Genomic DNA, 25447 nt, shown 5'->3' with positions numbered 1-25447 from the left:
ACTTTGTTTTTTGTTGCTTGTTGACCAGCTAAGGAGCTGCAATATCTTAATTTGTAATACTGTTGCTTAGAATGATACTGTAAAAAAATACTGTATTCTGTTAAAGCTAATTGAAAATCACATATTATTTATATTATTTATGGATTGCTTATTTCGGTAATCTTAAAACAAGGGGGCAATTAATCAAACCATTCAACCCATATTTTATATTGTACATTTTACATTTGTACTTGTACTAAAATCCAGAAACACACATGTAGGCCATCAAACTAACTTGTGCCTGTTAACACAAGCTGTTGTACAAAGCATGACTCCTCAACTACTGGATCAATATCATTATGCAAATTTAATTTTGATTACATTTAAAACAGTAGCTGCTCTTGATATTTGAACATCTCATCAATTATTAAAATTTGTATCAAATGACATGACCATTACATTTTCATAAGATTCAAGTGTATTCCCACTTTTATCAAGAAACATAGACCTTAAGACAATAAGCATGACATCATGTGTCCATGGACTCTGAGATGCAGTTTTTAAATGATGGAGAGAGAAGACGCAGAGGTCAGAAGACAGAACCAGGTAACACACTAACGTCTGCAGGAAGATGCCAGGAAACATGTTTGTAGACTATCGACGTCCAGTTTGGTCATAATTGTCTACGGTACATGGACCCCAGCAATGCAGCCACAATGATCATATGTAGGAGTAAGAAGGGAGATTAGGTGAATATCCACTATCCACATTTTGAGAGAGAGCGATAGTGTCACTGTTCATTCCTCCACTCAGGGTTAATGTGCTGCTGAATGCCACTCTCTTCGGTTTCCACTAGAGGGTGCAAAAGAGCGAGAGGAAGATTAAGTCATCGTTGTAGTTCATTACAGAGCATAAATCTAAACCTGCAAAAGTGCGCTGGTCACGGCACTGCCTGGTCACGGAGGGCCAGACTGACACGTCTGGTGCTCTCACCTTCAGGCTCCGTCTGGATGCAGAGGGCCGTGAGTCGAGTGACCACCTCCTCTGTGTCTTCAATGGAGCTGTAGTCAAAACCGGTGTAGCCTCCCTCGGCAGTGCAGTACTCGATAAACCTACACACACGCGCCCATAAAGCCCAGAAACACACCGAAAGTTACCGGACGTCACTATACAACTAAGAACGCCGCTGACGGCTTCATAACCCTATAAACAACCCTCACAATCTCCGACAGGAATACAGATGACGGTGCGGTTTTGTACAAGCAGCAGGAATGTTGCTGTGATAAAGATCAGCAGCGGGTCATCGTGTTTACCTGCACCAGGTAGGGTCGCTGCGGAGAATAATGGGGTTTCCCACAACGATGAGCAGGGCCCTGGGCCGAGTAACCGCAACATTGAACCTCTGCAAAGTTTGAGTCCCAGGTGCCACACAGCAACATAAAAATAGGGTAAAATAAAGAAACGAACAGAATAAATGATTTTAAAGCAATTTTGATGGTTTAATGGTTTAGCTACAGTCCATCTCCTACTCTGTGATTTATACTTCCATCATGAAATACAAAGGAGAGGCCGGAGAATGTATGAATGTTGTGTGTGTGACTCACCTTTTCATTCTTGAGGAAGCCAATGTTGAATTGGGCATCTATTTTGATGTTATCAGTGTTGCTGCGGACTGTAGTCACAATTATTACCCTCCGCTCCTGACCCTGAAACTCCTCCACTGAGCCCACCTGAGGAACACACACACACACACACACACACACACACATGCTTTGACTGGGTTGTCAAGTGGAAAAGAACTAGTGATATGGAAGCCTCCTAGTTACCTTAAGGTCTTTTATGCCAAAGTATTTCTCCAACTCATCAGTTTTTGTAATGGCTTTCCTCAGTTTCTCAACCTGGATGACAAACACACACACACACACACAGAGCACTGTGCAGGTCAGTTGGCCCAACCCTGAGTCTGAGTTTCTAGTCTACTCCAATGAGTGTACACACTTCTGCCCATTCATGTTTACACAGCAATCAACACGCAGTCCGTCACGATAACACAGTACAGCTCCCTGGCCAATGAGACATCGCGCTCCCACCTGTTTCCTGTAGGGGGCGATGATGCCAATGTCTCTGGGCAAGATTTTGCCGATGCCCTTCTTGCCCTGTGACAGCAACAGTTTCTTTACGTAGTCCATGACGATGGTGATCTCACTGACATTGAAGAAAGACGGACTGTTCGACTCCCGCTCGTCCTTCCCCAGGATGCCGTGGAAAATCACGGGAAAGCCCTGAACAACATAATAGAAACATATAAAACGTACAACCACGGTTGGTTTTCCAGTCTTCTACGAGCACTTGCAGGAGCTCCTGGGCTAATACTTACAGCCCCGGATGGGAATGAGAGCACTGAAAATATTATAAGGTTGCGTGGAGTGATGAAAATTGACTTCTGGCCATTGCAAATGTCACACAGCAGATCAGGCAGGTTCAGGCAGGATGAGAGGCATATAGCGCTGGCAGAGTTTACAGCTTACATTCTGATGTGCAGCACAGAGGACTTGTAGGGTTCCTTAGAGGTCATGTTTTCTAAGTGTGTTCTGTGTGTGTGTGTGTGTGTGTGTGTGTGAGTGTTTGAGGGCTCTGCAGTATCTATAAAATTCATATCCTCACGCAACAATAGACAGGTCAGCGTTAAGAGGCCTATCAGGCTAAAGCCTTGGCTGGAGTGGAGAGGCAGACAGTAAAAGAATGTTTAAGTGCCTACTTAAGTCCCTATTTAAGTGCTTAGTGACTTAGTGAAGAGGTTAGTCTACAGTCTTCAGGCTGGAAGGCCACGTGGTGCAGAACTGGGTGTGATTAGCTCTTTATAATCAGTTATACCTATGTAGGAGAATGTCTGTGTTTTCAATCTGATGCAAGTCGCTGCTGAAAGCATTTGCCAAAATCTTTAATACATCTTTGTCACAAGCGGCTGTCCTTGGGTGCGTCACGTGTGTGACGTTGACCATAAACACCCCAACACTGTACAAGAAAGCGATGGCTCATTCTGAGGCTGCTAAAAACAACCGTGTGAAGAGACCTCCTCCTCATCTCCCACAACAGTCGCCAGGGCATAAACACCAGTACAGGACAGGCCCTGCAGCAGGACGCGCTGCAGGACAGTGCCCCGTGCCACACACTGGGACCCAACACACCCCTATCACCACCTCTCCTGCCCTCCAGGATGTCTTATGCATGTTATTTTGTTTGCACTGCCAGACTGAGAAACAGTTTCTACCCAAGAGCAATCAGTCACCTTAACCAGACAAACAGCAAACTCTCAGAGGGCAATCTTGCCACACAACACTTACACAGCACAATTTACATAAGACACAATCCATGCTACATTGGTACCCTTCTCTCTCTCTCTCTCTCTCTCTCTCTCTCTCTCTCTCTCTCTCTCTCTCTCTCTCTCTCTCTCTCTCACACACACACACACAATCACAAATCCATCTTCAAATCTATATATCTCATAACTACATCACACCCTGCATATGTTACACTCCAGTATATAAAATATAAACGAAAAAAGGTGCCAACCACCAAGCTACCCATACCACACCAGAAAAGGCAAGCCTGCGTTGGACTTAATTTTATACACTTCATTTCTGCATGTATTGTACAAAAACAAAACACTCCCTGAAGAGCAGACATGTGACAGCTCTGCACCGAGCGATATGAGAACAGCACATACTTGATAACAGACAACAGCCCAAACGTGGGTTTCTTCAGAAGGGGAGAAGGGAGACAGCTTTCGTCCTTGCAACGTACTTCTTTAATAAACACAGACATTTCTTTCAGAAAGCTTCTGAACCAGACGTAGCCTAAATAAATAACCCTAGATTCACTTCCCTCTTCTGGTCTAAGAAAACAAGCCGGTCTTCCCAGGTAAAATTCCTAACAGGAACCTGTGTTAGAAATCTGCCAAAGGTGAACCAGGACAGTAAACTGATTGAAAGACGTTTCAACGTTTCAGGTGTTTGCGTACTCAGATTAACTTCAGACTGGCATTTTCGGATGTCTAGCTACTAGCCACTAGCATCTAACGTCAATTTAAGTAGCACAGGAGAGAAGGTAGAGGGAGACATACTGAGGGATTTGGAGGCCCTAAGTAGATGCTACACATCTAGATGTGTTGGGATATTTTCTCCTGACCCAGATAGGCCCCAACACTGCCCCGATGAACCGATTGGTTTTGACTGAGTGACCCAAGCAAAGTCTTGACACCAAAAGTTATTTTCAGATAGATTTATATAGAATATAAGCGAGTACAAAATAGCCAAAGTATACGTGGTACAAACTCTCCAGTGCACTGGTACTAGTTGCCTAGAACTCTACCTAACCCAAGTGGATCTCAGCAGCGTCCGAGCAAAAAGTCCCCCGTGCTGGGCGATGTTCTCCCTTTCATGCTCTTTCTCTCGAAGTTTCACAAACTCCCCCACCTTTGCTGCTCTCCATCGAAACCCACCTGCTCCTCTCTAGTTGTCTGCCTGCTTATCTCAAAACTACTTGCCTTGCAATTTGCACTGAATGGGCTCATTCTGTTCTTCTCAAGGCCACTGTGGCCTCTTCCCTTCTGCTTTCTCACAGTCTTCCAAGAAAACATTAAGTTTCGTTTCGCCTTTAAGTTTTTTTTTCCTACAGATGCTACACATGTGGCGTGTACACTAGTAGATGCTACACATATGGTGTGTACACTAGTAGATGCTACACATGTGGCGTGTGCACTAGTAGATGCTACACATGTGGCGTGTGCACTAGTAGATGCTACACATGTGGCGTGTGCACTAGTAGATGCTACACATGTGGCGTGTACACTAGTAGATGCTACACATATAGCGTGTACACTAGTAGATGCTACACTTGTGGCGTGTGCACTAGTAGATGCTACACATGTGGCGTGTGCACTAGTAGATGCTACACATGTGGCGTGTACACTAGTAGATGCTACACATGTGGCGTGTACACTAGTAGATGCTACACATGTGGCGTGTGCACTAGTAGATGCTACACATATGGCGTGTAAACTAGTAGATGCTACACATATGGTGTGTACACTAGTAGATGCTACACATGTGGCGTGTACACTAGTAGATGCTACACATGTGGCGTGTACACTAATAGATGCTACATATGTGGCGTGTACACTAGTAGATGCTACACATATGGTGTGTACACTAGTAGATGCTACACATGTGGCGTGTACACTAGTAGATGCTACACATATGGTGTGTACACTAGTAGATGCTACACATGTGGCGTGTACACTAGTAGATGCTACACATATGGCGTGTAAACTAGTAGATGCTACACATGGTGTGAACACTAGTAGATGCTACACATGTGGCGTGTACACTAGTAGATGCTACACATGTGGCGTGTACACTAGTAGATGCTACACATATGGCGTGTAAACTAGTAGATGCTACACATGTAGCGTGTACACTAGTAGATGCTACACATGTGGCATGTACATTAGTAGATGCTACACATGTGGCGTGTACACTAGTACATGCTACACATGTAGCGTGTACACTAGTAGATGCTACACATGTGGCGTGTACACTAGTAGATGCTACACATATGGCGTGTAAACTAGTAGATGCTACACATGTAGCGTGTACACTAGTAGATGCTACACATGTGGCATGTACACTAGTAGATGCTACACATGTAGCGTGTACACTAGTAGATGCTACACATGTGGCATGTACACTAGTAGATGCTACACATGTAGCATGTACACTAGTAGATGCTACACATGTGGCGTGTACACTAGTAGATGCTACACATATGGCGTGTAAACTAGTAGATGCTACACATGTAGCGTGTACACTAGTAGATGCTACACATGTGGCGTGTACACTAGTAGATGCTACACATATGGCGTGTACACTAGTAGATGCTACACATGTGGCGTGTACACTAATAGATGCTACATATGTGGCGTGTACACTAGTAGATGCTACACATATGGTGTGTACACTAGTAGATGCTACACATGTGGCGTGTACACTAGTAGATGCTACACATGTGGCGTGTACACTAGTAGATGCTACACATTTGGCGTATTCTGCCACAGAAACACTGTACCATGTCGTAGACAAAAATGACAAAAATACTCATACAGTAGGTAAAGCTCAGTGTAAAGTTTGAGAGCCAAACACACGTCAAGCTGAATGACACTGAGGCAGATTAACTGCTCCACCAGCCAGGAAGTCCAAGGCACTGGGCCAGATTCATAAAATGTGACGGGAAGGTATTGCATTCCTATTTACAAAGTCACTGTGGCGATAATTAGCATGCTGATTTTGAGAGCCAATCAAATTTGACATGTAAATGAGACCATACATATTAAAGGCCTATGCCAAGCAACATGAACAGTCATGAAATCAGTGGTACGTTGACAGCCATAATTCATAAAAACATTATCATATAATGTATGCTGAGTTGATGACATAAAAAAATCTATATATGTTTACATTATCTGACATTTCAGTAAATTTTCCTAAATAAGTTAGGAAAAAGCGTGGACAGTATTTTTTTGTTGGCTCGCATTTGTTACCAAATACTGTAAGAGAAAATATCATCCAATCCACATCATCTTATTACCAGGAAGTGTGCCATCAGACAGGCTGACGTGGTATTTTTTGTTGTGTGGTGTTCCAATACAAATGTATTACACAAAGGGTAAAAAATACTGGCAACCCATCATGAAGCATCACGTTAACACTCCATTTGCTGTTAACCTCAAGTTAAATCTGGCGATATGTTTAAGATGAAAAATTATAATGTAAACATATGTAAACATAGCTTGGGTAACACAGAAAACATACTTGCGTTGTAAGGACACCTACAGTGGATTTATGCATCCTGACCAGGCTCTTATGAGACAGGTTCAGCAGTGTGTGAATGTGTACTGGAACTCACTTTCTTGGGAAGGTATTCCCAGTTGCAGTAAAAACTGGTGGTGTACTCATCCGCATATGGCTGTAGCTCGCCGTCGTAGAACATCTCATTTGGGACCTTCAGGATGGACTTGTGAGACCTGCATCCGACAGAGAACGTGGAAAAGGATTAGGGTTTAAAAATACCACAGATAAATTAACTCTCAAACTCCCATTTTATAAGTAATCTGTTCTGGCTGGACTGGCACACAACACCTGTAGTTACGAAGCAGCTTGGTGACATATTGATTGTTGAGGCCGGTGTCTCCTCTCTGATAGAGGGGATTTTGCGTCATCAGTCTTTCCAGCAGTGACAGAGCTGCAGAAACGAGAGAATGACAGGTAACAGAGTGACGAGCACACGTGGAGAGAAACACACAGCTAACAGGGAGACCGTGCTAAATGCATTATTTAGCACATCAAACAGATCATTACAGTTAGCTCAAATACATCAAGGAAATGTGGTCCTCCCTAAGCACAAAGGGACACGGAACAAGGGGGACTGGGAGATGATTACGGGGACAGTGAGGAGCACTGGGGACTGGGAGAGGATTACAGGGGACAGAGAGGAGCACGGGGACTGGGAGATGATTACGGGGACAGTGAGGAGCACTGGGGACTGGGAGAGGATTACGGGGGACAGAGAGGAGCACAGGGGACTGGGAGAGGAGTATGGGGGACAGAGAGGAGCACAGGGAACTGGGAGAGGAGTACAGGGGACAGAGAGGAGCACGGGGGACTGGGAGAGGAGTACAGGGGACAGAGAGGAGCACGGGGGACTGGGAGAGGAGTATGGGGGACAGAGAGGAGCACGGGGGACTGGGAGAGGAGTACAGGGGACAGAGAGGAGCACTGGGGACTGGGAGAGGAGTACAGGGGACAGTGAGGAGCACGGGGAACTGGGAGAGGAGTACAGGGGACAGAGAGGAGCACAGGGAACTGGGAGAGGAGTACAGGGGACAGAGAGGAGCACGGGGGACTGGGAGAGGAGTACAGGGGACAGAGAGGAGCACGGGGACTGGGAGAGGATTACGGGGGACAGAGAGGAGCACGGGGGACTGGGAGAGGAGTATGGGGGACAGAGAGGAGCACGGGGGACTGGGAGAGGAGTATGGGGGACAGAGAGGAGCACGGGGGACTGGGAGAGGAGCGAGAGGGACTGGGGGAGAACTGTCATACAGGGATATGTGCAGCTCACCCAGTCCATATTTGATTGCGAGCGGAGACCTCAGGATTGGTCCCAGCTGCTTAGGATCCCCAGCCAGTACCAGCTGCCCCGTCTCTGCCTGCAGCAGACCTACACACACACACACACACACACACACACACACACACACACACACACACACACACACACACACACACACACAAGCACACATGCACAGTTAATCTTTTTAGGGCTTTCTTAGCTTAATCATGGTGTGTGTGTGTGTGTGTGTATGTGTGTGTGTGTGTGTGTGTGTGTGTGTGTGTGTGTGTGTGTGGTTGCCAATGTTCTTACCAGCTATGCCAATAATAGCCTCTGATTCCACTGCATGGCCAGCTTCATCCAAAAAGATATGAGTGAAATGACCTGTAGGCAACCCCCCAGTGACCAGCCTATACACACACACACACACACACACACACACTCTCACAGTTAACAGTGAAAGAGCTGAAGAAATATAGGGAGCATTTTAAACTTACATTCCTGAACTAGTGGGGATTTTGAATGCTGTCCTGCAATGACTGGATTACAGTCCAGGATTAGACCCCCCCCCCCCAAAAAAAAAAAAGATATAAAATAAAATAATAAAATAAATAAAATAATCCCATGAGCTGTTAGGGAGTTTTACCTGCCAGCTGTAACCAACGTAGTGACCAGGACCTTATACTTCATCAGTTCCGTTTTATATGGAAACTCATACGTCTCGCCTTTAAGATTACAGACGTCCTAAAAAGAGCAAATGCACACCAGTGTAATCCTGGTGTAATCTCGGCATAATCCCAGTGCAGCACTCTGTGAAGTGCTTAATACAGATGCATACATGTACATGATCTAGCCATTGATGTACACACACACACACACACACACACACACACACACACACACACACACAAACATGAGCAGGTGACGCATCTCCTGCTGCTACTCACCAGCAGGCTGAGGGGCACCTGCTTGGGGTCGCGGCTGCTAGCGTAGAGGCGGTACACCTCACGCGGGTCCACGTGCTGCAGGATCCTCTGGCAGAGCTGGTCGGTGGCACTGTTCGAGGGGGCGCACGCAAGCACACGTGCGCCTGGTATAAGCTTCACCACCTGGACAAAAACACACAGCGGTGGTCAAAGCCACCTTTAGCCACAGTGAAGCCCTGACTGGATTTGGACTGGTGGATTTCATCCCAGCAAGCGCTAAGTGACTGTGTATATGACATATGGCCATGTGTCCAGGAGGCGATTTGCCCAGGAGGCGAGGTGCCCAGGAGGCGATATGCCCAGGAGGCGAGGTGCCCAGGAGGCCATGTGCCCAGGAGACGAGGTGCCCAGGAGGCCATGTGCCCAGGAGGTTGATAGCTGGTAAAACCCACCTGTTTGATGGCCTCCACCATGGTGACTGTTTTGCCCGTTCCAGGAGGTCCAAACACCAGATACGGGGCTGGCTTGGACGCACCAGTCACAATGTTGCACACTGCCATGTGCTGCTCAGTATTCTCCTCCAACTGTCTATCATATAAGCTAATAACACACACACATACAAACACAAACATCAAACATTAACATCACAAACGTGTATATATACAAGCCACTCAAACATTTAAATCCATGTTTATAGACTGAGCTAGCAGACATTTGATTTTTTTTTTTTTTTTTTTTTTATGAAATATGGTGTCCCATGGCACCATCTGTCCTACAGACACCACACTAACCTCAGTGAAGGTTGTGACCCTGAGAACATGGCCTTTGACCCCACAGGGAACAGAACCTCCTCGAGCTGGTGCTGGACAGCCAGCTGTACTGCTCGGTGCTGCAGTCTCATTGGTACACGGTTAACAGTGAACTCCACATTAAACTTCATCTTGTCTATGAAACTGGCTAGGAACCTAGACACCCATACAGAGAGGAAATATCATTAGGTTTCTATGAAAAAAACATCATAAAATCACTCTCCAGTATTACAGCTACACGTTCATCAGATCACGTACAGTAAAACACTGGACCTTTGAGGATTTAGTTTAGGAGGTTCTTGAGAACCATAGTACATATGTTGTGTAAATGATTACTTAAACTTTAGGCAGATTTGTTTGTTGCTTTCCCATGTACAGGACTTGTTTTTGGACTGCTAATTTTCCCCCATTTGGACAGTGTTTGTGGTGATTAAAAAGATAGAATACAAGGAACAAACACTTTAAAATTTCTGATGGAACCACATTCATATCGCATTCAGACTTTATCAGAAACATGCTGATGGTGCTGATGGTGCTGATGATGCATGCAGTCATCTGTTGTGGTGGATCACTCACAACCCAACTAGTACTTTCGCAGTAGCAGTAACACAGCAACATCGCAGTACCTGATAGACCTTTACTAGCTCAACATCAACAATCATGCCACAGTCACACCACAACCATGCTACGGTCAAACCCCAACCACTCCACAGTCACACCACAACCATGCCACAGTCATGCCACAGTCGCACCACAATCATGCCATAGTCACACCACAACCACGCCACAGTCACACAACCATGCCACAGTCACACCACAACCACGCCACAACCATGCCACAGTCACGCTACAACCATGCCACGGTCACACAACCATGCCACAGTCACACCACAACCACGCCACGGTCACACGACAACTACGCCACAACCATGCCACAGTCACGCTACAACCATGCCACGGTCACACCACAATCACGCCACAGTCACACAAGCATGCCACATTCACGCCAGAACCACATCACAGTCACGTCAGAACCACGTCATAGTCACACCATAACCACTCCAGTCACACCACAACCATGCCACGGTCACACCACAACCATGCCACAGTCACACCACAACCATGCCACATTCACGCCAGAACCACGTCACAGTCACACCACAACCATGCCACAGTCACGCCACAATTACACCAGTCACACCACAGCCATGCCACAATCATGCCACAACCATGCCAGTCACATCACAACCACGCCACAGTAACACCACAACCATGCCACAGTCATGCCAGAACCACGTCACAACCACGCCACAGTCACGTCACAGTCATGCCACAACCATGCCACAGTCAAATCTCAACCACGCCACAGTCACACCAGAACCATGCCACAGTCATCATTCTCAGTCCTGTGGTTCAAAACAGACCAGTGGTGAACAGGGCTGGCAGCAGGTTGAAGCAGTTTGCTTGGAGACAGTTGGGCTATACTCTAACCACAACCTAACAAACTGGCCAGGTGTACCTACAGGGGTACCTAATGAACTCCCAAATGAGTGAAGGTGAGTGTACATCAGTCTACACTACATGACCGTGGCTTGTCTCAGCACAGATTAAACAGATGAGCAGAGGGGGTCAGCAGGGTGCAGAGGCATCCTTACTTTGAGGAGAAGCCAAGCTTCAGCTGGTCAAGCTCCACACGGTGCACGTAGCCTTTGTATTTGGTTATGGTCTGAAGATCCAAGTCCTGAGACTTGGTAACTAGAAGGTGATCTCCTCTCAGCACCGATGGGCGGTTCTCAGAAACACCTGGAACCTGTGGACATGGACAAGGAGACGGTGTAAATGTGGAAGGTTTGCACTCGTCCTCCTACACAGTCGTAGTGCGGGTGGAGTGCTGGTGCAAAGGATGGATGCTCTGGAGTCCTGTCCCTGCGCCTACTGACCTCGAGCACCAACAGCTTCTTGTTGACCCTGTCCTGTTTCATGGTGACATCTTTTTTGTCATACGCCTTGATGTCCACCATCATCTGAGATTCCTCCAGGTGAAGCAGCACCTGGAATCGCTCAGCGTAGTTACTGAAAGACAGTGGAGCTTCCAAAAGAGCCCTAACCAGGGATGATGAGAGAGCCAGCATTCAGAGACCTGTCACAGTGACATCCAACCCTGACACAGCAAAATGGCTTCTGCTCTCATTCAGACATTTATGACTTACTTCTTTTGCTGGACATGGTCACGTGGTGTCCTCTTGTGTTTAGTCAGGAAGGTAGTCAGCTCTTTGATGTAAGATGGACAATCGTATTTACCCAGAGGGACTTCATAGCCAAGATGATGTATAGCCATGCTACAGGAGAAATCACAGAGAGACCGAACCTGAAACTTTGTGAAGAATTTTTCAACATCCAGAGCAGAAATGTCCAGGTTATCTTTAGTTTCAGAACTTCTCAACATTAATTCACACCTCAGTAAAACAAAGGATGCAGTGACGCACCCAAAAATGCAGTCTATCCCAGCCTTTTCACTCCTACCTCTCCGGGGGAGCCCCCTCGTCCACGATAAAGTTCTCCATTTGGTAACTGCTCAATTTGCTAGGTTTGTAGGGCTCGACAGGCGCCAGCTCCCGGGCCAGCTGGGTCCTGGACTCCGCCTCGATGATGCGCACAATATGGAACGGCGGGGAGGAAGACTGTGCGCTTGCTTTGAACTCGAACGCCACTGTGACCTGGTACACGCCCACGTGTTCCGTACGGAACATCACGCTGACCTCATACTTGTCACCTAGGGGATGAAACAGGAAGTGTGTGTCGACTTCAGGCCGCAATGCCTTCGGGGGAGGGAGAAGCAGCAGGTGAGGCCATGCAGGTTATTTCTTACCAGGGCAGAGTCGTAGGGGATTGTTTCGAGTGACTTTGCAAGAGTCTTCAAACTTGAAACAGTTTATCCAGTGAAGAGGTGAATAGTAGGTGAATTCCAGGATGCTTGTACCCTTATTCTCCACAAACAGACTCCATCTACAAGCCTCTGCCTGGTCCACATGGAAACACAACTTGCCATCCACCATCTCCAACTCGGAGCTGACACGGACTCCATTTTTATCGGACATAAACTCTGACCTGGCAAAATGTGGAAAAAGAAACAAGAAAAAACCAATCAGTGGACAGCTAGCAAAAAACACTAACACAAAAGTAGGGAAATTACAGGGAAAGCAGACATAAATGAGCAGACAGGATAAATGGGGCTAAGCACAAGTTCAAGCTAACAAGAGCTAGCTAACAAGAGCAAACTGCATACATGCAATAGAGAGAACTACATACATGCAATAACCAACAACACGGAAGACCAAACACAGGATATAAATAAACAATTCAACAAGATGAACACATAGATGAAATCAATAAGATGAGGAAAAGACCAAAACATGCGACGTGAACAGACCAAAACAAACATTTAAATGAAAATCAAAACAAAAGACGTGAGGGGCGATGCCACGGGACACGCAACGCCAAATAGAGAGTGATCGTGACAGTGAGATGCACAGTGTATATAGCGTACCTAGTCTTGACCGTTTGTTAACCTGTTTCAACAAGCTTTAATTATCTGTAGCATGTTGAGCCATTTACTTGTCTTTGCTTTCCTCTCTACACATCACTTCTACCCTACACACACGCACTCACACACACACACACACACATTCTTTCTAACCCTAATCCGAACCCTAACCTCAAATAAACTCAGCTTCATGCTGACCCGTGCCTTGATTTGATGTGAGGCTTTCAGAGCACTCAGCATGACATTTGAATGGCGGCTGGGTTTGTTCATAACAATCTTAACCCATTATCTATGAAAGGAATCTTGACATATAGCTTCAGGGTTGCCAACTCTCACGCATTGAGCGTGAGACACACGCATTTGACTGTCTTCACACGCTCTCACGCCACACATCCGATTTCTCACGCCGAAAAAAAAAAAAATCTAATTTATTTACCTCTGATCCACATCTATGATTCAATGAGTTACTAGTTCGCTCTGGCGCCAACCACTGGCGATCGATCGGTCGCGACATAATAATTAATTTGTGTCCACACACTATAGATGTCCAATTTGTGTTACACCCCGCCTGGTAACAATTTACGTTGGCCGATTTAGATATTTTAAATCTAAATCTTTTAGCTGGCATCTATAGCCTAGGTTTAGGTGACAAGGTTTAATGCTGTTTCACTTGACTGAACCCCATGTATGTGTTTAGGCACACGCATGCACATTTGTGTTTGTGTATGTGTATTTTACCTCTTACTCTGAAGTTTGTAGAGGATATCCTGAGCCAATTTCCTCCTACCTCTGACCCCACCCTCAGATCCAGGAGATGTGGGAGAAGAAGACACCTCCGGACTATTATGGGGTGTTGGAGAGTTTCCCAAATTTAAAGCCACATGCATGGAGTTCTTCTTTCTGTGACAGGGTGTCCACCATTGGTCCTGTAACACCACTCGCACCTCCAGAGATAACACAAATTACCACAGGCTGTATAAGTCTGCATATAATATTGATACTTCTGAGTCACATTTCAATCAAGATTTTGATTTGTTACTGAACTGAAGAATTCCCAATTTTTACATTGACACTTAAGCAATATCATGACAGGCAAAGTCTTTGCCCCTCAGGCCTCGTGTCTGTGACGTCTGTGCCTATGACCTCTGTGCTTATGACGTCTGTGCCTATGACCTCTGTGCTTATGATCTCTGTGCCTAAGATTGAACATTTGCAGATAAAATTATAACTACAGAAATGTTCTACCCAAGCGTTTCAGACCTGATGACACAGAAAGGAAAACATACACTGAATTACATAAGGTTATCGTTATCATTTTATGAAACCACATCTCGTGTGAATCCCACATGTTTTTGTTTCATGTAGCTTGTTTAGAATCAGTCACCCTAAAATTTCAGAAAATGTGCATCTGTGTACACTGCAGGACATAGTGGAGTTTGATCTAACATGAGCTCAAAAAGGAATAAAGACTATCAAAAATAAAGTTGATATAATACAGCTGCCCACCTTCTGAAAACAGTACTATTCAAAAGTCTTAGACCACCATTAGATTTCGTAAGAGACCTTTTTCGTCACTATGCTGTGACGTCAGGAAAGCACCCTGAAGTTGGTCCTGTGGTACCACCTTCACTTCTCACCGATCTGGCTGTTCTCTGTTCAAGGCCCTGGCGTACATCAATTCTCAATATAAAAGACACGTTGATCGTACCAAGACGTAAGCACATTTTATTAAGAAGACATTGCTGTATGTGTGGATGGAATATGCTGCATCAGCAGAATTGAGATGTTCGTGTGAAGCTAGTCACATGATATGGTGTGTTAAGGGTTGGTTGGGATGTCCGCCGTACATGATGTCCAAGAACAAACATAGAATAGATTATGCAGAGTTGACAAGAACATAGTCTGGAGAGAGAAACCGGCTGGCAGGTGTCTGCTGCTATGCTAAAACAAAGACAGGCTAACATGAATAACTTTGCCACAGTTTTTATTCACAGAAAAAGATTCTCTTTGTGGAAAATTCTTTCAGATTTGGTGTTTTAGCAATGATATAATGACCTTTTTTTCCTTTAGTATCTGTGTTGGAATGAATTACTATAGTCATTGTATAATAGTTAAATGTGTATGAAGTTGAGTCTGAATTATATGAGTCTAAAATGAGGAAGCCCTAGATGTGTGAAAGCCAGGGAAAAGCTGTCATGTCACCTCCCCTGTCAATCTTGTTTTGTCTTCCCTTTAGCTCCTCTTCTGTTTGTCTGGTTTGTTGGTACTAGTAGTGTCACGCCTCCTTGTTTGGTCACCCATTTATTATGTTCAGCTGGTTCTATTTAGTCTGATGTGTTTGGTATTTTGGTCTGATGTTTTGAGTCTTTTGGAGGGAGGGATGCATACAGTACTCTTGTTATAAGGTTCTGTCTCTAGGTTTGGTGAGCAGTATTGGTGTAAGAGACCTTACTTGTTGTCTGTGTTAAGTCTTGGTTATCGTTTGTACTGTGTATGGTTCCAAGTTCCAATGTTTTGTCTCATTGTGTGTTGGAATGTTATCTAGTCATGTTTGATATATATTTCCTTATCCTGGTAGCCTGACCTTGGTATGTTTATTCGGGTTAGTCTGTTTTGTTGTTTTGTGTTCTGTGTTAATCTCCATGTTGTGAAACTTGGTCAGTCATCTTAGTTCACTGTGTTCATATTTGTTACTGCCATCTTCATTCTCTCCATGTTAGCTCTGTCATGTTGAATGAGTGTGTCGATGTTCATTCTGAAACACTGGTCAATAAACCTAGCTCTTCACCGCATGGGTGTCCACCTCCAAACAGAATGTATGTGCTTGGTTGAAAGACAGGAGGACATGACCTCTTTTCCCCCAGGATGACGTGAGCTCGGATCATGAACTTTCATCTAGCGTAAACAATATGTTTGAAGAAACAAGGTTTTGTGAATGTGCATGACTGTGCATTTTGTAATCCTCATGTATTTAAGAGCTGTGAAACTGAATAAAACAAAGTGATCAGTGACTCCACAGAAACTGTGTGTTCGTGTTTTTCCACTAACCCTCTCCAAGCTCGTACTTTTCTTACAGAGAGAACCTGGTTGTTTTGATGATGAATTTCCATGACATATCTTTGTTAAAATACAAAGCAAAAAATACAGGAAATGTGTAAGCAGTATTAACAGAAAAAAATTTAACAATCATCTTTTACAGGCTACAGTAGAAAGGACTTAGTGTGACTTGATGGCAGGACCCTGGCTCTCTTACACCTAACTGAAATGGAAACTGCATGGAAAAGTACCATAAGATTACAGCAAAAAACTGCTGGACAATCCCCCAAAAACATTTAGGACAGTCTCCGTAAAGGAGTTCAGGACAGTCACCCTAAAAGAGTTCAGGACAGTCACCCTAAAAGAGTTCAGGACAGTCTCCTGTTTTTTTTTTCTGTACATATATATTTAATATTTATTTGCTTATATTTTTGTAATTGTTTAGATGTCAATTGTCAAACTGTAAGTAGATAAAATACAATTGGATAATTATTAGTGGTGGGCCGTTAACGGCGTTAACGGCGGTCGTTAATTTGATACTCTTATCGGGCGATATAAAAATTATCGCCGTTAATCTATTCTTAAAGTTGGGTTGGGAACTGGGTCAAAATGGGTAAGCAAACTATGATGACTTTCAACTTGATAGTTTAGCTCGTAGTGTTGTCAAAAAAATCGATATATCGATACGTATCGATACTGAACATTCTGAAACGGTACAATACTCGTTTCCCTTAAGTATCGATTCTTTTTACGTAAAATACGCTTTCGTTTGACCCACCCAAGCTGCCGTAATGCACAGGATAGTTTGTAATGCTAATATGGCAGCTAAAGCAAACGCAGTGCTGTTGGATTCGAAGCAGACACAGATGGAAAACCGAAGGACATGAACAAGCCCGTTTGCAAGCGGTGCTTTTGGAACATTTCAACGAAGGGCGCTAAAGCCTGGTTGAGTGACCATAGCGCTTGACTCCGCGCGCGAACCTCGCGCAAACCTCCGCGAGCGGTGGAGGCTTTATACTTTCCGCTTTCTGCTTTTCTCTTGTATTACGTTAACAAATACGAGCCTCTTGTAATTCCAGGATGAAACATGAGAGAACGTGAAGACGTTAAGATTGGGCGTTTTGAAAATAAACAACCATTAAATAATGTGATTGAAAGCGCAATATTTCGAATCATTTCGAGTATATGTATAAATATTTAACTTAATTAAGTTTAACGTGCTGGGAAATATTGGTACAAGCGCTTGAATTGAACCCTGCAAACATGACTTTGTTCATTGCGCTGAGGCGCGGCGCGCGCGAAGAGGTGCACGACCTCGCGTGCGCCGCGCTTCAGCGCGATGAACAAAGTCATGTTTGCAGGGTTCATACTAGGGGTGTATTCAACTAAGGATTTTCATAGTCGAATCTGATTCGTCAGATTTTCCCTTTAGTCGAATCAGGGGTTTTTTAAAGAGCACCTTAAACGGGATCCCGTTCTCATTCAGGACTTTTTTCCACTTCAAAGTAAAAACCTAAAACACTCAGATAAATGAATAAACATGGTAGGTTGTCTTTTATCAGCTTTTATTTATTACTTATTTATTTTTTAATGAAACGTTAGAGAACATTAACCGTCAGTGCGCATATCGAACTGTCAGACAGGCACTGTGCAAAATGTCAAAAATATTTTAAATAAAATATGCCTGCCTGAAAATATATATAAAACATTTCCACACAACAGCAAACAAATGATAAGGAAAGGTTCAAGTAACGGGGTTTAAAAGCAAACAACAACAATAAATGTTTATAAGATTACTTGCCGAGACGCACCGAGACGAGACGACAAACGGCAAACGTTTTTTTTCGCCTTACGCGTTTTAAATGGTATGCCATGTTGGTTGTTGTCGTGCGAAATAAAAGACGTTGACGACATAACTTGCACTTTACTTTATTTGATTCATCTTTATCTTTTTCAAAATACTTTTGAAGTTTTTTTAGTAGACATTATAATCTCGGCGGACGCTGATCCTGTAGCGTGTTCAGCTCCGCTCGTTTGGATTGTGCAACTGCAGGGTGTGATGTATTAATGTGTAGTAAGGAAGATGCCTATTGTTAATGCGCACACATCATTTTTAAATATTTATTAACAGAAATTAGGATGATTTTATTTGACAAAAGGCTATATATAACAAAAACAAAGACATTTAATGTAACAACTAATGCTTAGCAACATCCTTGGGCACCCCCATGCAGTTAGAATGGTACATTCGACTATGACATTCATAGTCGACTAGGGGGTATAGTCGACTATAGTCGAATCAGCGACCATTGCTAGTGATGGGACATCTGAAGCTACGCTTCGAAGCGTGTACCGAGTAAAAAGGGGCGTGTCCGATGAAGCCCCGCTTCGGAGCTTGTGTTAGATTGAGCAAAATCACGTGATCAGCAACAAACGAGGCCTCGCATTACATCGGCCACGTCATTGCTTCATTTTGCGTATCGTTTTTCAAAATAAAAGCGCTATGAACCCTGTTGCTTCGTGTTGTAGAAGGTGGTTAAATTTAAAATCTGGAACGTTCTAAATTCTTTTTGTTTGATCAGGATGTACATCAGATTCACACATCAAAAACAGACTAAAAACCATTGGAAGAGGCAAACCTTATTTGTAATGTTAAAAACATTTTACATTTGGCAGACGCCCTTATCCAGAGCGACTTACATTTTATCTCATTTTTATATAAGTGAACAATTGAGGGTTAAGGGGCACCTCAGTCATGGCCTCAGGTCTGGGAATCGAACCCACGACCCTCCGGTTACAAGACCAGTTCCCTAACCACTTCCCTTCCCTAACCACCAGGCCATGACTACCAAACCAGATCTAGAACCCCCAAGAAGCAATTATTTAAAACACATTTTGTTTTTTTTTTTTATCAGTTTCTAACTCAAAATATTCAGTCTGCCTCAACAACCACTCAATTCCCAATATAGTAAAGTACAACATATCTTCATTGTCAAATACGTTCATGACATACAAGAAAACCCAACACAACCACTAATGGTCAAGGATTAGATTGGCTACAAATCATTTTAATAATTAAAACATGACAATTAAGTATGATTTAATTGATTCTCCTGTTACTAAACATGAGTTTGATGGAAACTTTGTGACAATATTGCATTTACACATTTTTGAAAGTATGATCCAACTGAATGACGAGGCTGTTACAGTTTCACCAGCAGATGTCACTAGTGAGTGATGAATGAAGCCTCGAGTAATGAACCTTTTTGCAAAGCAAAAGGTTGGAAAGCTTCATTGCTTCAAGAGGCTTCATTTGCCCATCACTAACCATTGCAGGTCACCCCTAGTTCATAAACCTTGTGGAATTCAAACACTTGTATGTCACTTTCAAGGTCCATTTCAATATTTCCCAGCACGAGCAAAGACACTTTGTCAGACGTTCAAAAGACGTCCACTGAAAAGCCAGAATGAAAGTTTTAGCGACGTCTTTTTTAAACATCTATTACTGCCGTTCAGTTGCAGTTTTTGCACGTCCACTGACATCCAATAAAGGTCCTAGTCGGACGTTCAGATAGAAAACTCGTCATAGACGTTCATGTTATGTTAAAAGGTTAAGGTCCTAGTCACACTGTCAGATTTTGAACCAGTTTTGAACACCAGACATGCAAAAATGGGTCTGGACTGACCGACGTGATACAGACTTGATTTTAACGTCTTTCTGATGTCACATGTTTGTTGGGATAAGTTAAATATTTATACATATACTCGAAATTATTCACTTTTTTATCACATTATTTAATGGTTGTTTATTTTCAAAACGCCCAATCGTAACGTCTTCACGTTCTCTCCCTGGAATTACAAGATATTCGTTGTGAAATGAAGTTACAATTTCAAGCATTTTTAAACACAAAGCAACATTCATTTGTTTGTTTATAAAAAAAATAAAAAGGCTTTAAAACGGAAATTAGCACCGTATCTGACTTTGGTATCGAAAATGGTATCGAATTTCAATATTTTTTAAAGTATCGTATCGAAGTTGTAATTCTTAGTATCGTGACAAGCCTATTAGCTCGGCTGTATTCCTAACCAAATTGCACAGTAGGGGCGAGAACGAGTTTTTAAACCTGTGAATTACAAATCGTACGTGTTTTTACATGGATGCGGCCACGAAGTCGCCAGGTTTGCTTCATGGAAAATTCATTTTTAGGAACGTAAAGTGTTACCGGAGCGGAGCTCGGAGCGGTCGTTTTCTGCATGGTCCTAGCGCTAGTTTCGTCGCTATTTAAATATTTCTTTTTAACCGTTAAAACTGCAGAGGACCAAAACTGACTTTTGAAAATTACGTCCATGAGGTTAAATGTACTAAATGTTGGCTTACATTTCAAATATCATGTTTAGCTGAATAAACATGTTATTTAATGTACAGTATGTAGGCTTACAAATTCATGTTTAACTGATAATAAATAAACCGTTGAACACGAGTAGCCTACATTTTATTGAGCGTGTTTTTTTTTTCTTCAAGTATCAAAGTAGAACAGCTTCCTCAAGCAGTCATTGATGCATTTTGGAAACAGGAGATGAGCCCCTGGTCTAATGCACCCTCTGTATTAAGAAACCCTATCTCAAAAACTGACTTTTAGTCATTACTTGGGTAGCACGCATATGAGCCATTTTAATATAGATCTAGATTAATTACAAGATTTCAGTGAGATTAGGTGTTATTTCTCTGCATCTACAACTTTTTGCCTTGACCTGGTTTGTTCTCAATTTTGGTCTTTTGGGTCACCGCTGTACTTTTGCCTGGCTCTGTTTCTTCCCTTGAGATCTGGATTGCGTTTTTGCTGGCTTGCCCTCTCTGATTGTGACTCTGTTTCTGCTGACGATGATAGATATTAAAACCCTCATTCTTATCTGCAAGAGTCTGTATACTCTGTTATGTCTCAACTGTTACAACTGTCCTGTGCCATTCAGTAAACAAAATGGAAGACTGTATTAAAGATTATAAAGTCTGACCATTTACATCCTTCTTCTAAATTCTGATAAAATAGAAGCACTGATGTTAAGTACTATTTTCCTCTAAATAACATTTATGCAACTAATTCCATAATCATATTCTTATTCAAAGTATTAATGTCATGGTATGGAGGCCCTTGCTTGCCGCCTCCGTCAACAGCAGCAGTGTTTACATCTATCCAGTCCTTGTGCATTGTGTTCGTCCCACAGGTGGGCGTGGCCCATTAGGGAGTTCGCCACCTGTGGGTCATTTGTCTGTCTATATGTGTCTTTTCTATGTACCAGTTGACTGCTGGTTATTGTTTCCTTCATTTGGATTTGTCACGGGTTTTTGAGTTGTTGCACTGTGATAGAAATTCAGAAATACAAGATACAAAAACTGCTTTCCCAGATAAGTATTTGTAAGAACATAGCGTGCGACCGAAAGAGGAAGTTTGAGGTCATCCTTCGGGTCAAGGAGACTAGACAGAGAGAAGGCGAAAGTGAGTACATGTTCCAAGCTGGTGACATGTTCCATGTTTCAGACGGACAGCAGGCCCAGCAAGAACACGTTCCCCTGAGAGTGCAGAATTTATTTTTACATCTAATGTCTGGCACACACATATATTCAATCATGTAATGTACTTACGAATACATCATCTGACTGTAATTGTGCTGACAGTGTTTCACATGACCGACCAGCACTAAAAATGTACAAAAGGGTTGGAGGTTTGAACAATAAACTAGAGTGATTTGGTAAAGTAACCATTGTGTGTGTGTGTTGCTTTCACTAATTATCACTCTCCAAGCTCGTATCTTTTCTTACAGAGATACCCCGGTTGTTGTGACGGAGAATTTCAACGACGGCTTCCTAACTTTTGCACTCCCCTCACCCGTCACAACTGAAACATACTCTGCTACAGCCCCGGACCCCTCCCTTCAGGAGTGTATATGTGTAGCTTGCCTCTGCTCGTGTTCAAATGTGTACTTCCTGTGGGCGTGGTTGTGTATGTATATGTGTGTGTGTGTGTGTGTGTGTGTGTATGTGTGTGTGTGTGTGTGTGTGTTCACTTGAGTCATTAACCTAATGTATCACACTCGGGGCTTGTTATGTGTTAAGTATTTAATGTGCGTCTTGGTTGTGTTCCGTGCTCGTCTTTGTGAGTCCGTTTACTGTCTGAGTCGCTTTGTGTTCATTCCAGGTAGGTTACGTGTTGTGCTACGTGTTTAGTGTCTAAGTCGCTTTGTGATCATTCCATGTTATGTGTTGTGCTACGTGTTTAGTGTCTGATTCGCTTTGTGTTCATTCCAAGTTACGTGTTGTGCTACATGTTTAGTGTCTGAGTCACTTTGTGTTTATTCCAAGTTACGTGTTGTGCTAAGTTCTACTTGCGCATATCCGTTGAGCTAATAAAACTGTGTGTTTATGAAGTCGTCTCCGCATCCTGCCTCAGCCTCGTATGTCACACACATACATTTAACATAGATAATTAAACTAATAAACAATATTTTAAATAATACATTTTTATGTATTCATAGTTAAATTATTATTAGCATAGCATTAAAATGTATAAGAAATATTTTCATTTACTGTGTAACTATGTCAGATGTAGCCTACTCAGCTATTTACAAACTTTATTTAGAAACTTGGTGGTTGTACTTTCTATAATAGCATTGAATAGCATTGGTTTAAAAGTTCTGTATACTTTTTGAAGACAGGTCAGGTAAAACTAGACAATTCATGGATATTACCAAGTGTATTAGGTAAAGCATATATGGCATCACATGCTACTGTTTATTATTGATTCTCCAGTATTGTTTATAATACTGACAACTATATGAACTTACTGTATGGTTTTCGTATAAAAAAGTGAGGTTTGAAAGTGTAGGCAAAAGTTTCAGAACTTCTTATTGATCAAGAAATAAAGACTACTGGTCTTTTGTATATGATTATTCTTTGTATTATATTATTTTAGAGGTTTTCCAGTTATTTGATCCTAGGTCTGCCTATCTTGATCTTAGGTCTAGTTATTTGATCCTAGGTCTTCATGGGTTTTGTGTGCAACTAATTAATTTCTAACAGCTTCACCAACAGAAAATTACGTTTAACATATTCTTAGTGCTCAGATTTTCAGGTCTTGTACAGCTTAACATTTATTGCCAAGAGGAAACTAAGAACATAGTTGCAAGATTTTCTTTATTGATGTTAAAATGTGCTTGGAATGAAATGGACAGTGACATGACTGGTTCCTAGCCTTAGCATCCTATACTGGATGATGGCTAATATTAGCCAGGCAGTTTTAAGCAACCCTGTTAGCAGCTACCGAATAACAGGGCTGCACAGTACTAAGAGCTGAGCATTCTCCATTTTTCTGAAAGGATAGAGTATAATGTATAAAATAATGTATAAAATGTATAATGTATAAAATAATGTAACAATGCGTGTGTTCGCCCCAAACCGCCACGGTACGGACGTTATGGTTCAGTGCCTGCAGTCGTATAGAATAACGCAGTTGCCGAAGTGTTTGGGTTGCTCAAGAAACGTTTCATATGACTCACTGTCAGCAGATGAGCAACATGCCGTGCCAAGCTCATTACTGCGTGACTGACTGGTTGGCAAATACCAACGGCACACAGAGGTCACCCACCTACATCGCTCAAATCAGGTATGTGGCAAAGTTGGGCTTTTCTGTGGTGACTTACCACAGCGAGTTGGATCAGACCAGGACACTGAGGGATGGTGTAACACAGCATCACCCAGACATGCCAATGATTTTAAATTTTTATTATTCTATTTTGTGCTTTTATAACATATGAAATGCGTTTCAGTTTTATAGCCGATCGTGGCCTATTGCTCTTTGGGTTTTTTATCAGTCCTATGAGCTATTTATGACCTTTTCCAGAGTGTATGTTCACTGTTTTACTGCCTGTACATTTTATTGCTTGATACACTACAGGCTGTACCAACTACCTGAGAGTGTACTATAAGACACTATGTGTGACAACCTGTAACTTGAACTGCTGTTTAATCTACATAAATGTAGAGATGCAGCCTTATTCACATGTAAATTGATGTTATTAATATGCTTCGGAGCTGTATTAGTCTCTGCAAGTCTCATATAAGAATAAGCTACCACTAGTTCAGCATGAAGCAGCGTGAACTACGAAACTTGGCACATGTTAATCAGCTTCCTGTTAAAATTTGCATTACATGCAAATGGAAATACATATAACAAAGTTCATTTGTATGTCATACTTCACACATACTTCAAAGCAAGGTGCTTTACAGAAATGTATAAAATAAAATTTGCATTTCAGTAGAAAAACACTGGTTTATCAAAACCATTTTTGGTATCAAAAAAAATTTGTGATTGTGATTATGCAACAAACAAACATTCTTAAGTTGGCAAAATAAATTCAGAATGGTTAGAAAGAGCTGTATGTGGCAGACTTACGTTTCTGTTGAAGTACACACATCGCCCCCTGGTGACACGAGCCTTGTTGCTCCTACTCAGCACATACAGGACTGTGGAAAAGTTGGGATCCTTTGCACCGTCTCTGTGAGGAAGAATTTACAGTTGAAAAAGAATAGCCATATACCTGGTGGGCCACCATATACCTGGTGGGCCGTTTCGAATCTGCCGAAATAAACAAGATTATCAACCGGCATTCATAACTGTACTGGTTCTTCACCAAATCGTCACGAACAAGATACGATGAAACCACGACGCCTCACCTCTGCCTGAACTCAGAGTTGTAGATGTCGCGAAGACTATCTCTATCAATAATATCTATCCTTTTAGATTCGTTTAGATATTCTATAAAGTCAAGGCCCACTGCACGGACCTCAGCGTTGGAAAGTCGCCCATTCCTCTTTTTCTTCCCCATTAGCCTACTACCTGACTACAACCGACAGGGCTGTAACGCAGACGCCGTCTGTTACCGCTTCCTAGTGGTAATAACCAAATGGCCTCGGCATCTTACGCCCTGTT

At 42.9% G+C, this 25447-nt stretch overlaps 1 protein-coding gene and 1 long non-coding RNA gene across 2 annotated transcripts in view; one reads left to right on the top strand and one right to left on the bottom strand.

Annotated features, from left to right (window-relative positions):
* Positions 1 to 327: 327 nt before the first annotated feature.
* Positions 328 to 25447, bottom strand: mov10b.2 (Mov10 RNA helicase b, tandem duplicate 2). Its single transcript, XM_076989628.1, has 22 exons — positions 25192 to 25447; positions 24911 to 25013; positions 14166 to 14371; positions 12753 to 12991; positions 12407 to 12656; positions 12094 to 12222; positions 11824 to 11986; positions 11539 to 11693; positions 9866 to 10039; positions 9527 to 9674; positions 9096 to 9257; positions 8795 to 8892; positions 8461 to 8558; positions 8158 to 8256; positions 7176 to 7278; positions 6943 to 7060; positions 2070 to 2261; positions 1806 to 1877; positions 1584 to 1709; positions 1293 to 1381; positions 973 to 1091; positions 328 to 831 (listed from the first exon to the last, which is right to left on the bottom strand). The coding sequence occupies exons 1-22, from the start codon at positions 25341 to 25343 to the stop codon at positions 770 to 772; spliced, it is 3057 nt and encodes a 1018-aa protein (XP_076845743.1). The 5' UTR covers positions 25344 to 25447; the 3' UTR covers positions 328 to 769.
* Positions 23993 to 25447, top strand: part of LOC143491010 (uncharacterized) — a 30147-nt gene continuing 28692 nt past the window's right edge. Inside the window, exon 1 of the long non-coding RNA XR_013125063.1 lies at positions 23993 to 24121. This is a non-coding gene — a long non-coding RNA (uncharacterized LOC143491010). The remainder of the gene's footprint in view (positions 24122 to 25447) is intronic.

This window comes from Brachyhypopomus gauderio, unplaced genomic scaffold, assembly GCF_052324685.1.
Source record: "Brachyhypopomus gauderio isolate BG-103 unplaced genomic scaffold, BGAUD_0.2 sc69, whole genome shotgun sequence".
In the NCBI taxonomy this organism is placed as follows: Eukaryota; Metazoa; Chordata; class Actinopteri; order Gymnotiformes; family Hypopomidae; genus Brachyhypopomus; species Brachyhypopomus gauderio.
Note: the sequence above shows the minus strand (reverse complement) of the source record. Positions and strands in the feature narration are given on the sequence as shown.

What these genes read in the sequence shown, in the direction of transcription:
- mov10b.2 (XM_076989628.1), bottom strand. Translation starts at nt 25,343, where the DNA reads ATGGGGAAGAAAAAGAGGAATGGGCGACTTTCCAACGCTGAGGTCCGT. An exon ending in GACCATGTCCAGCAAAAGAA is followed by an intron (nt 11,987 to 12,093) that starts GTAAGTCATAAA and finishes ATCCCTGGTTAG; the next exon opens with GGCTCTTTTGGAAGCTCCAC. An exon ending in AGCGACCCTACCTGGTGCAG is followed by an intron (nt 1,092 to 1,292) that starts GTAAACACGATG and finishes GCGTGTGTGTAG; the next exon opens with GTTTATCGAGTACTGCACTG.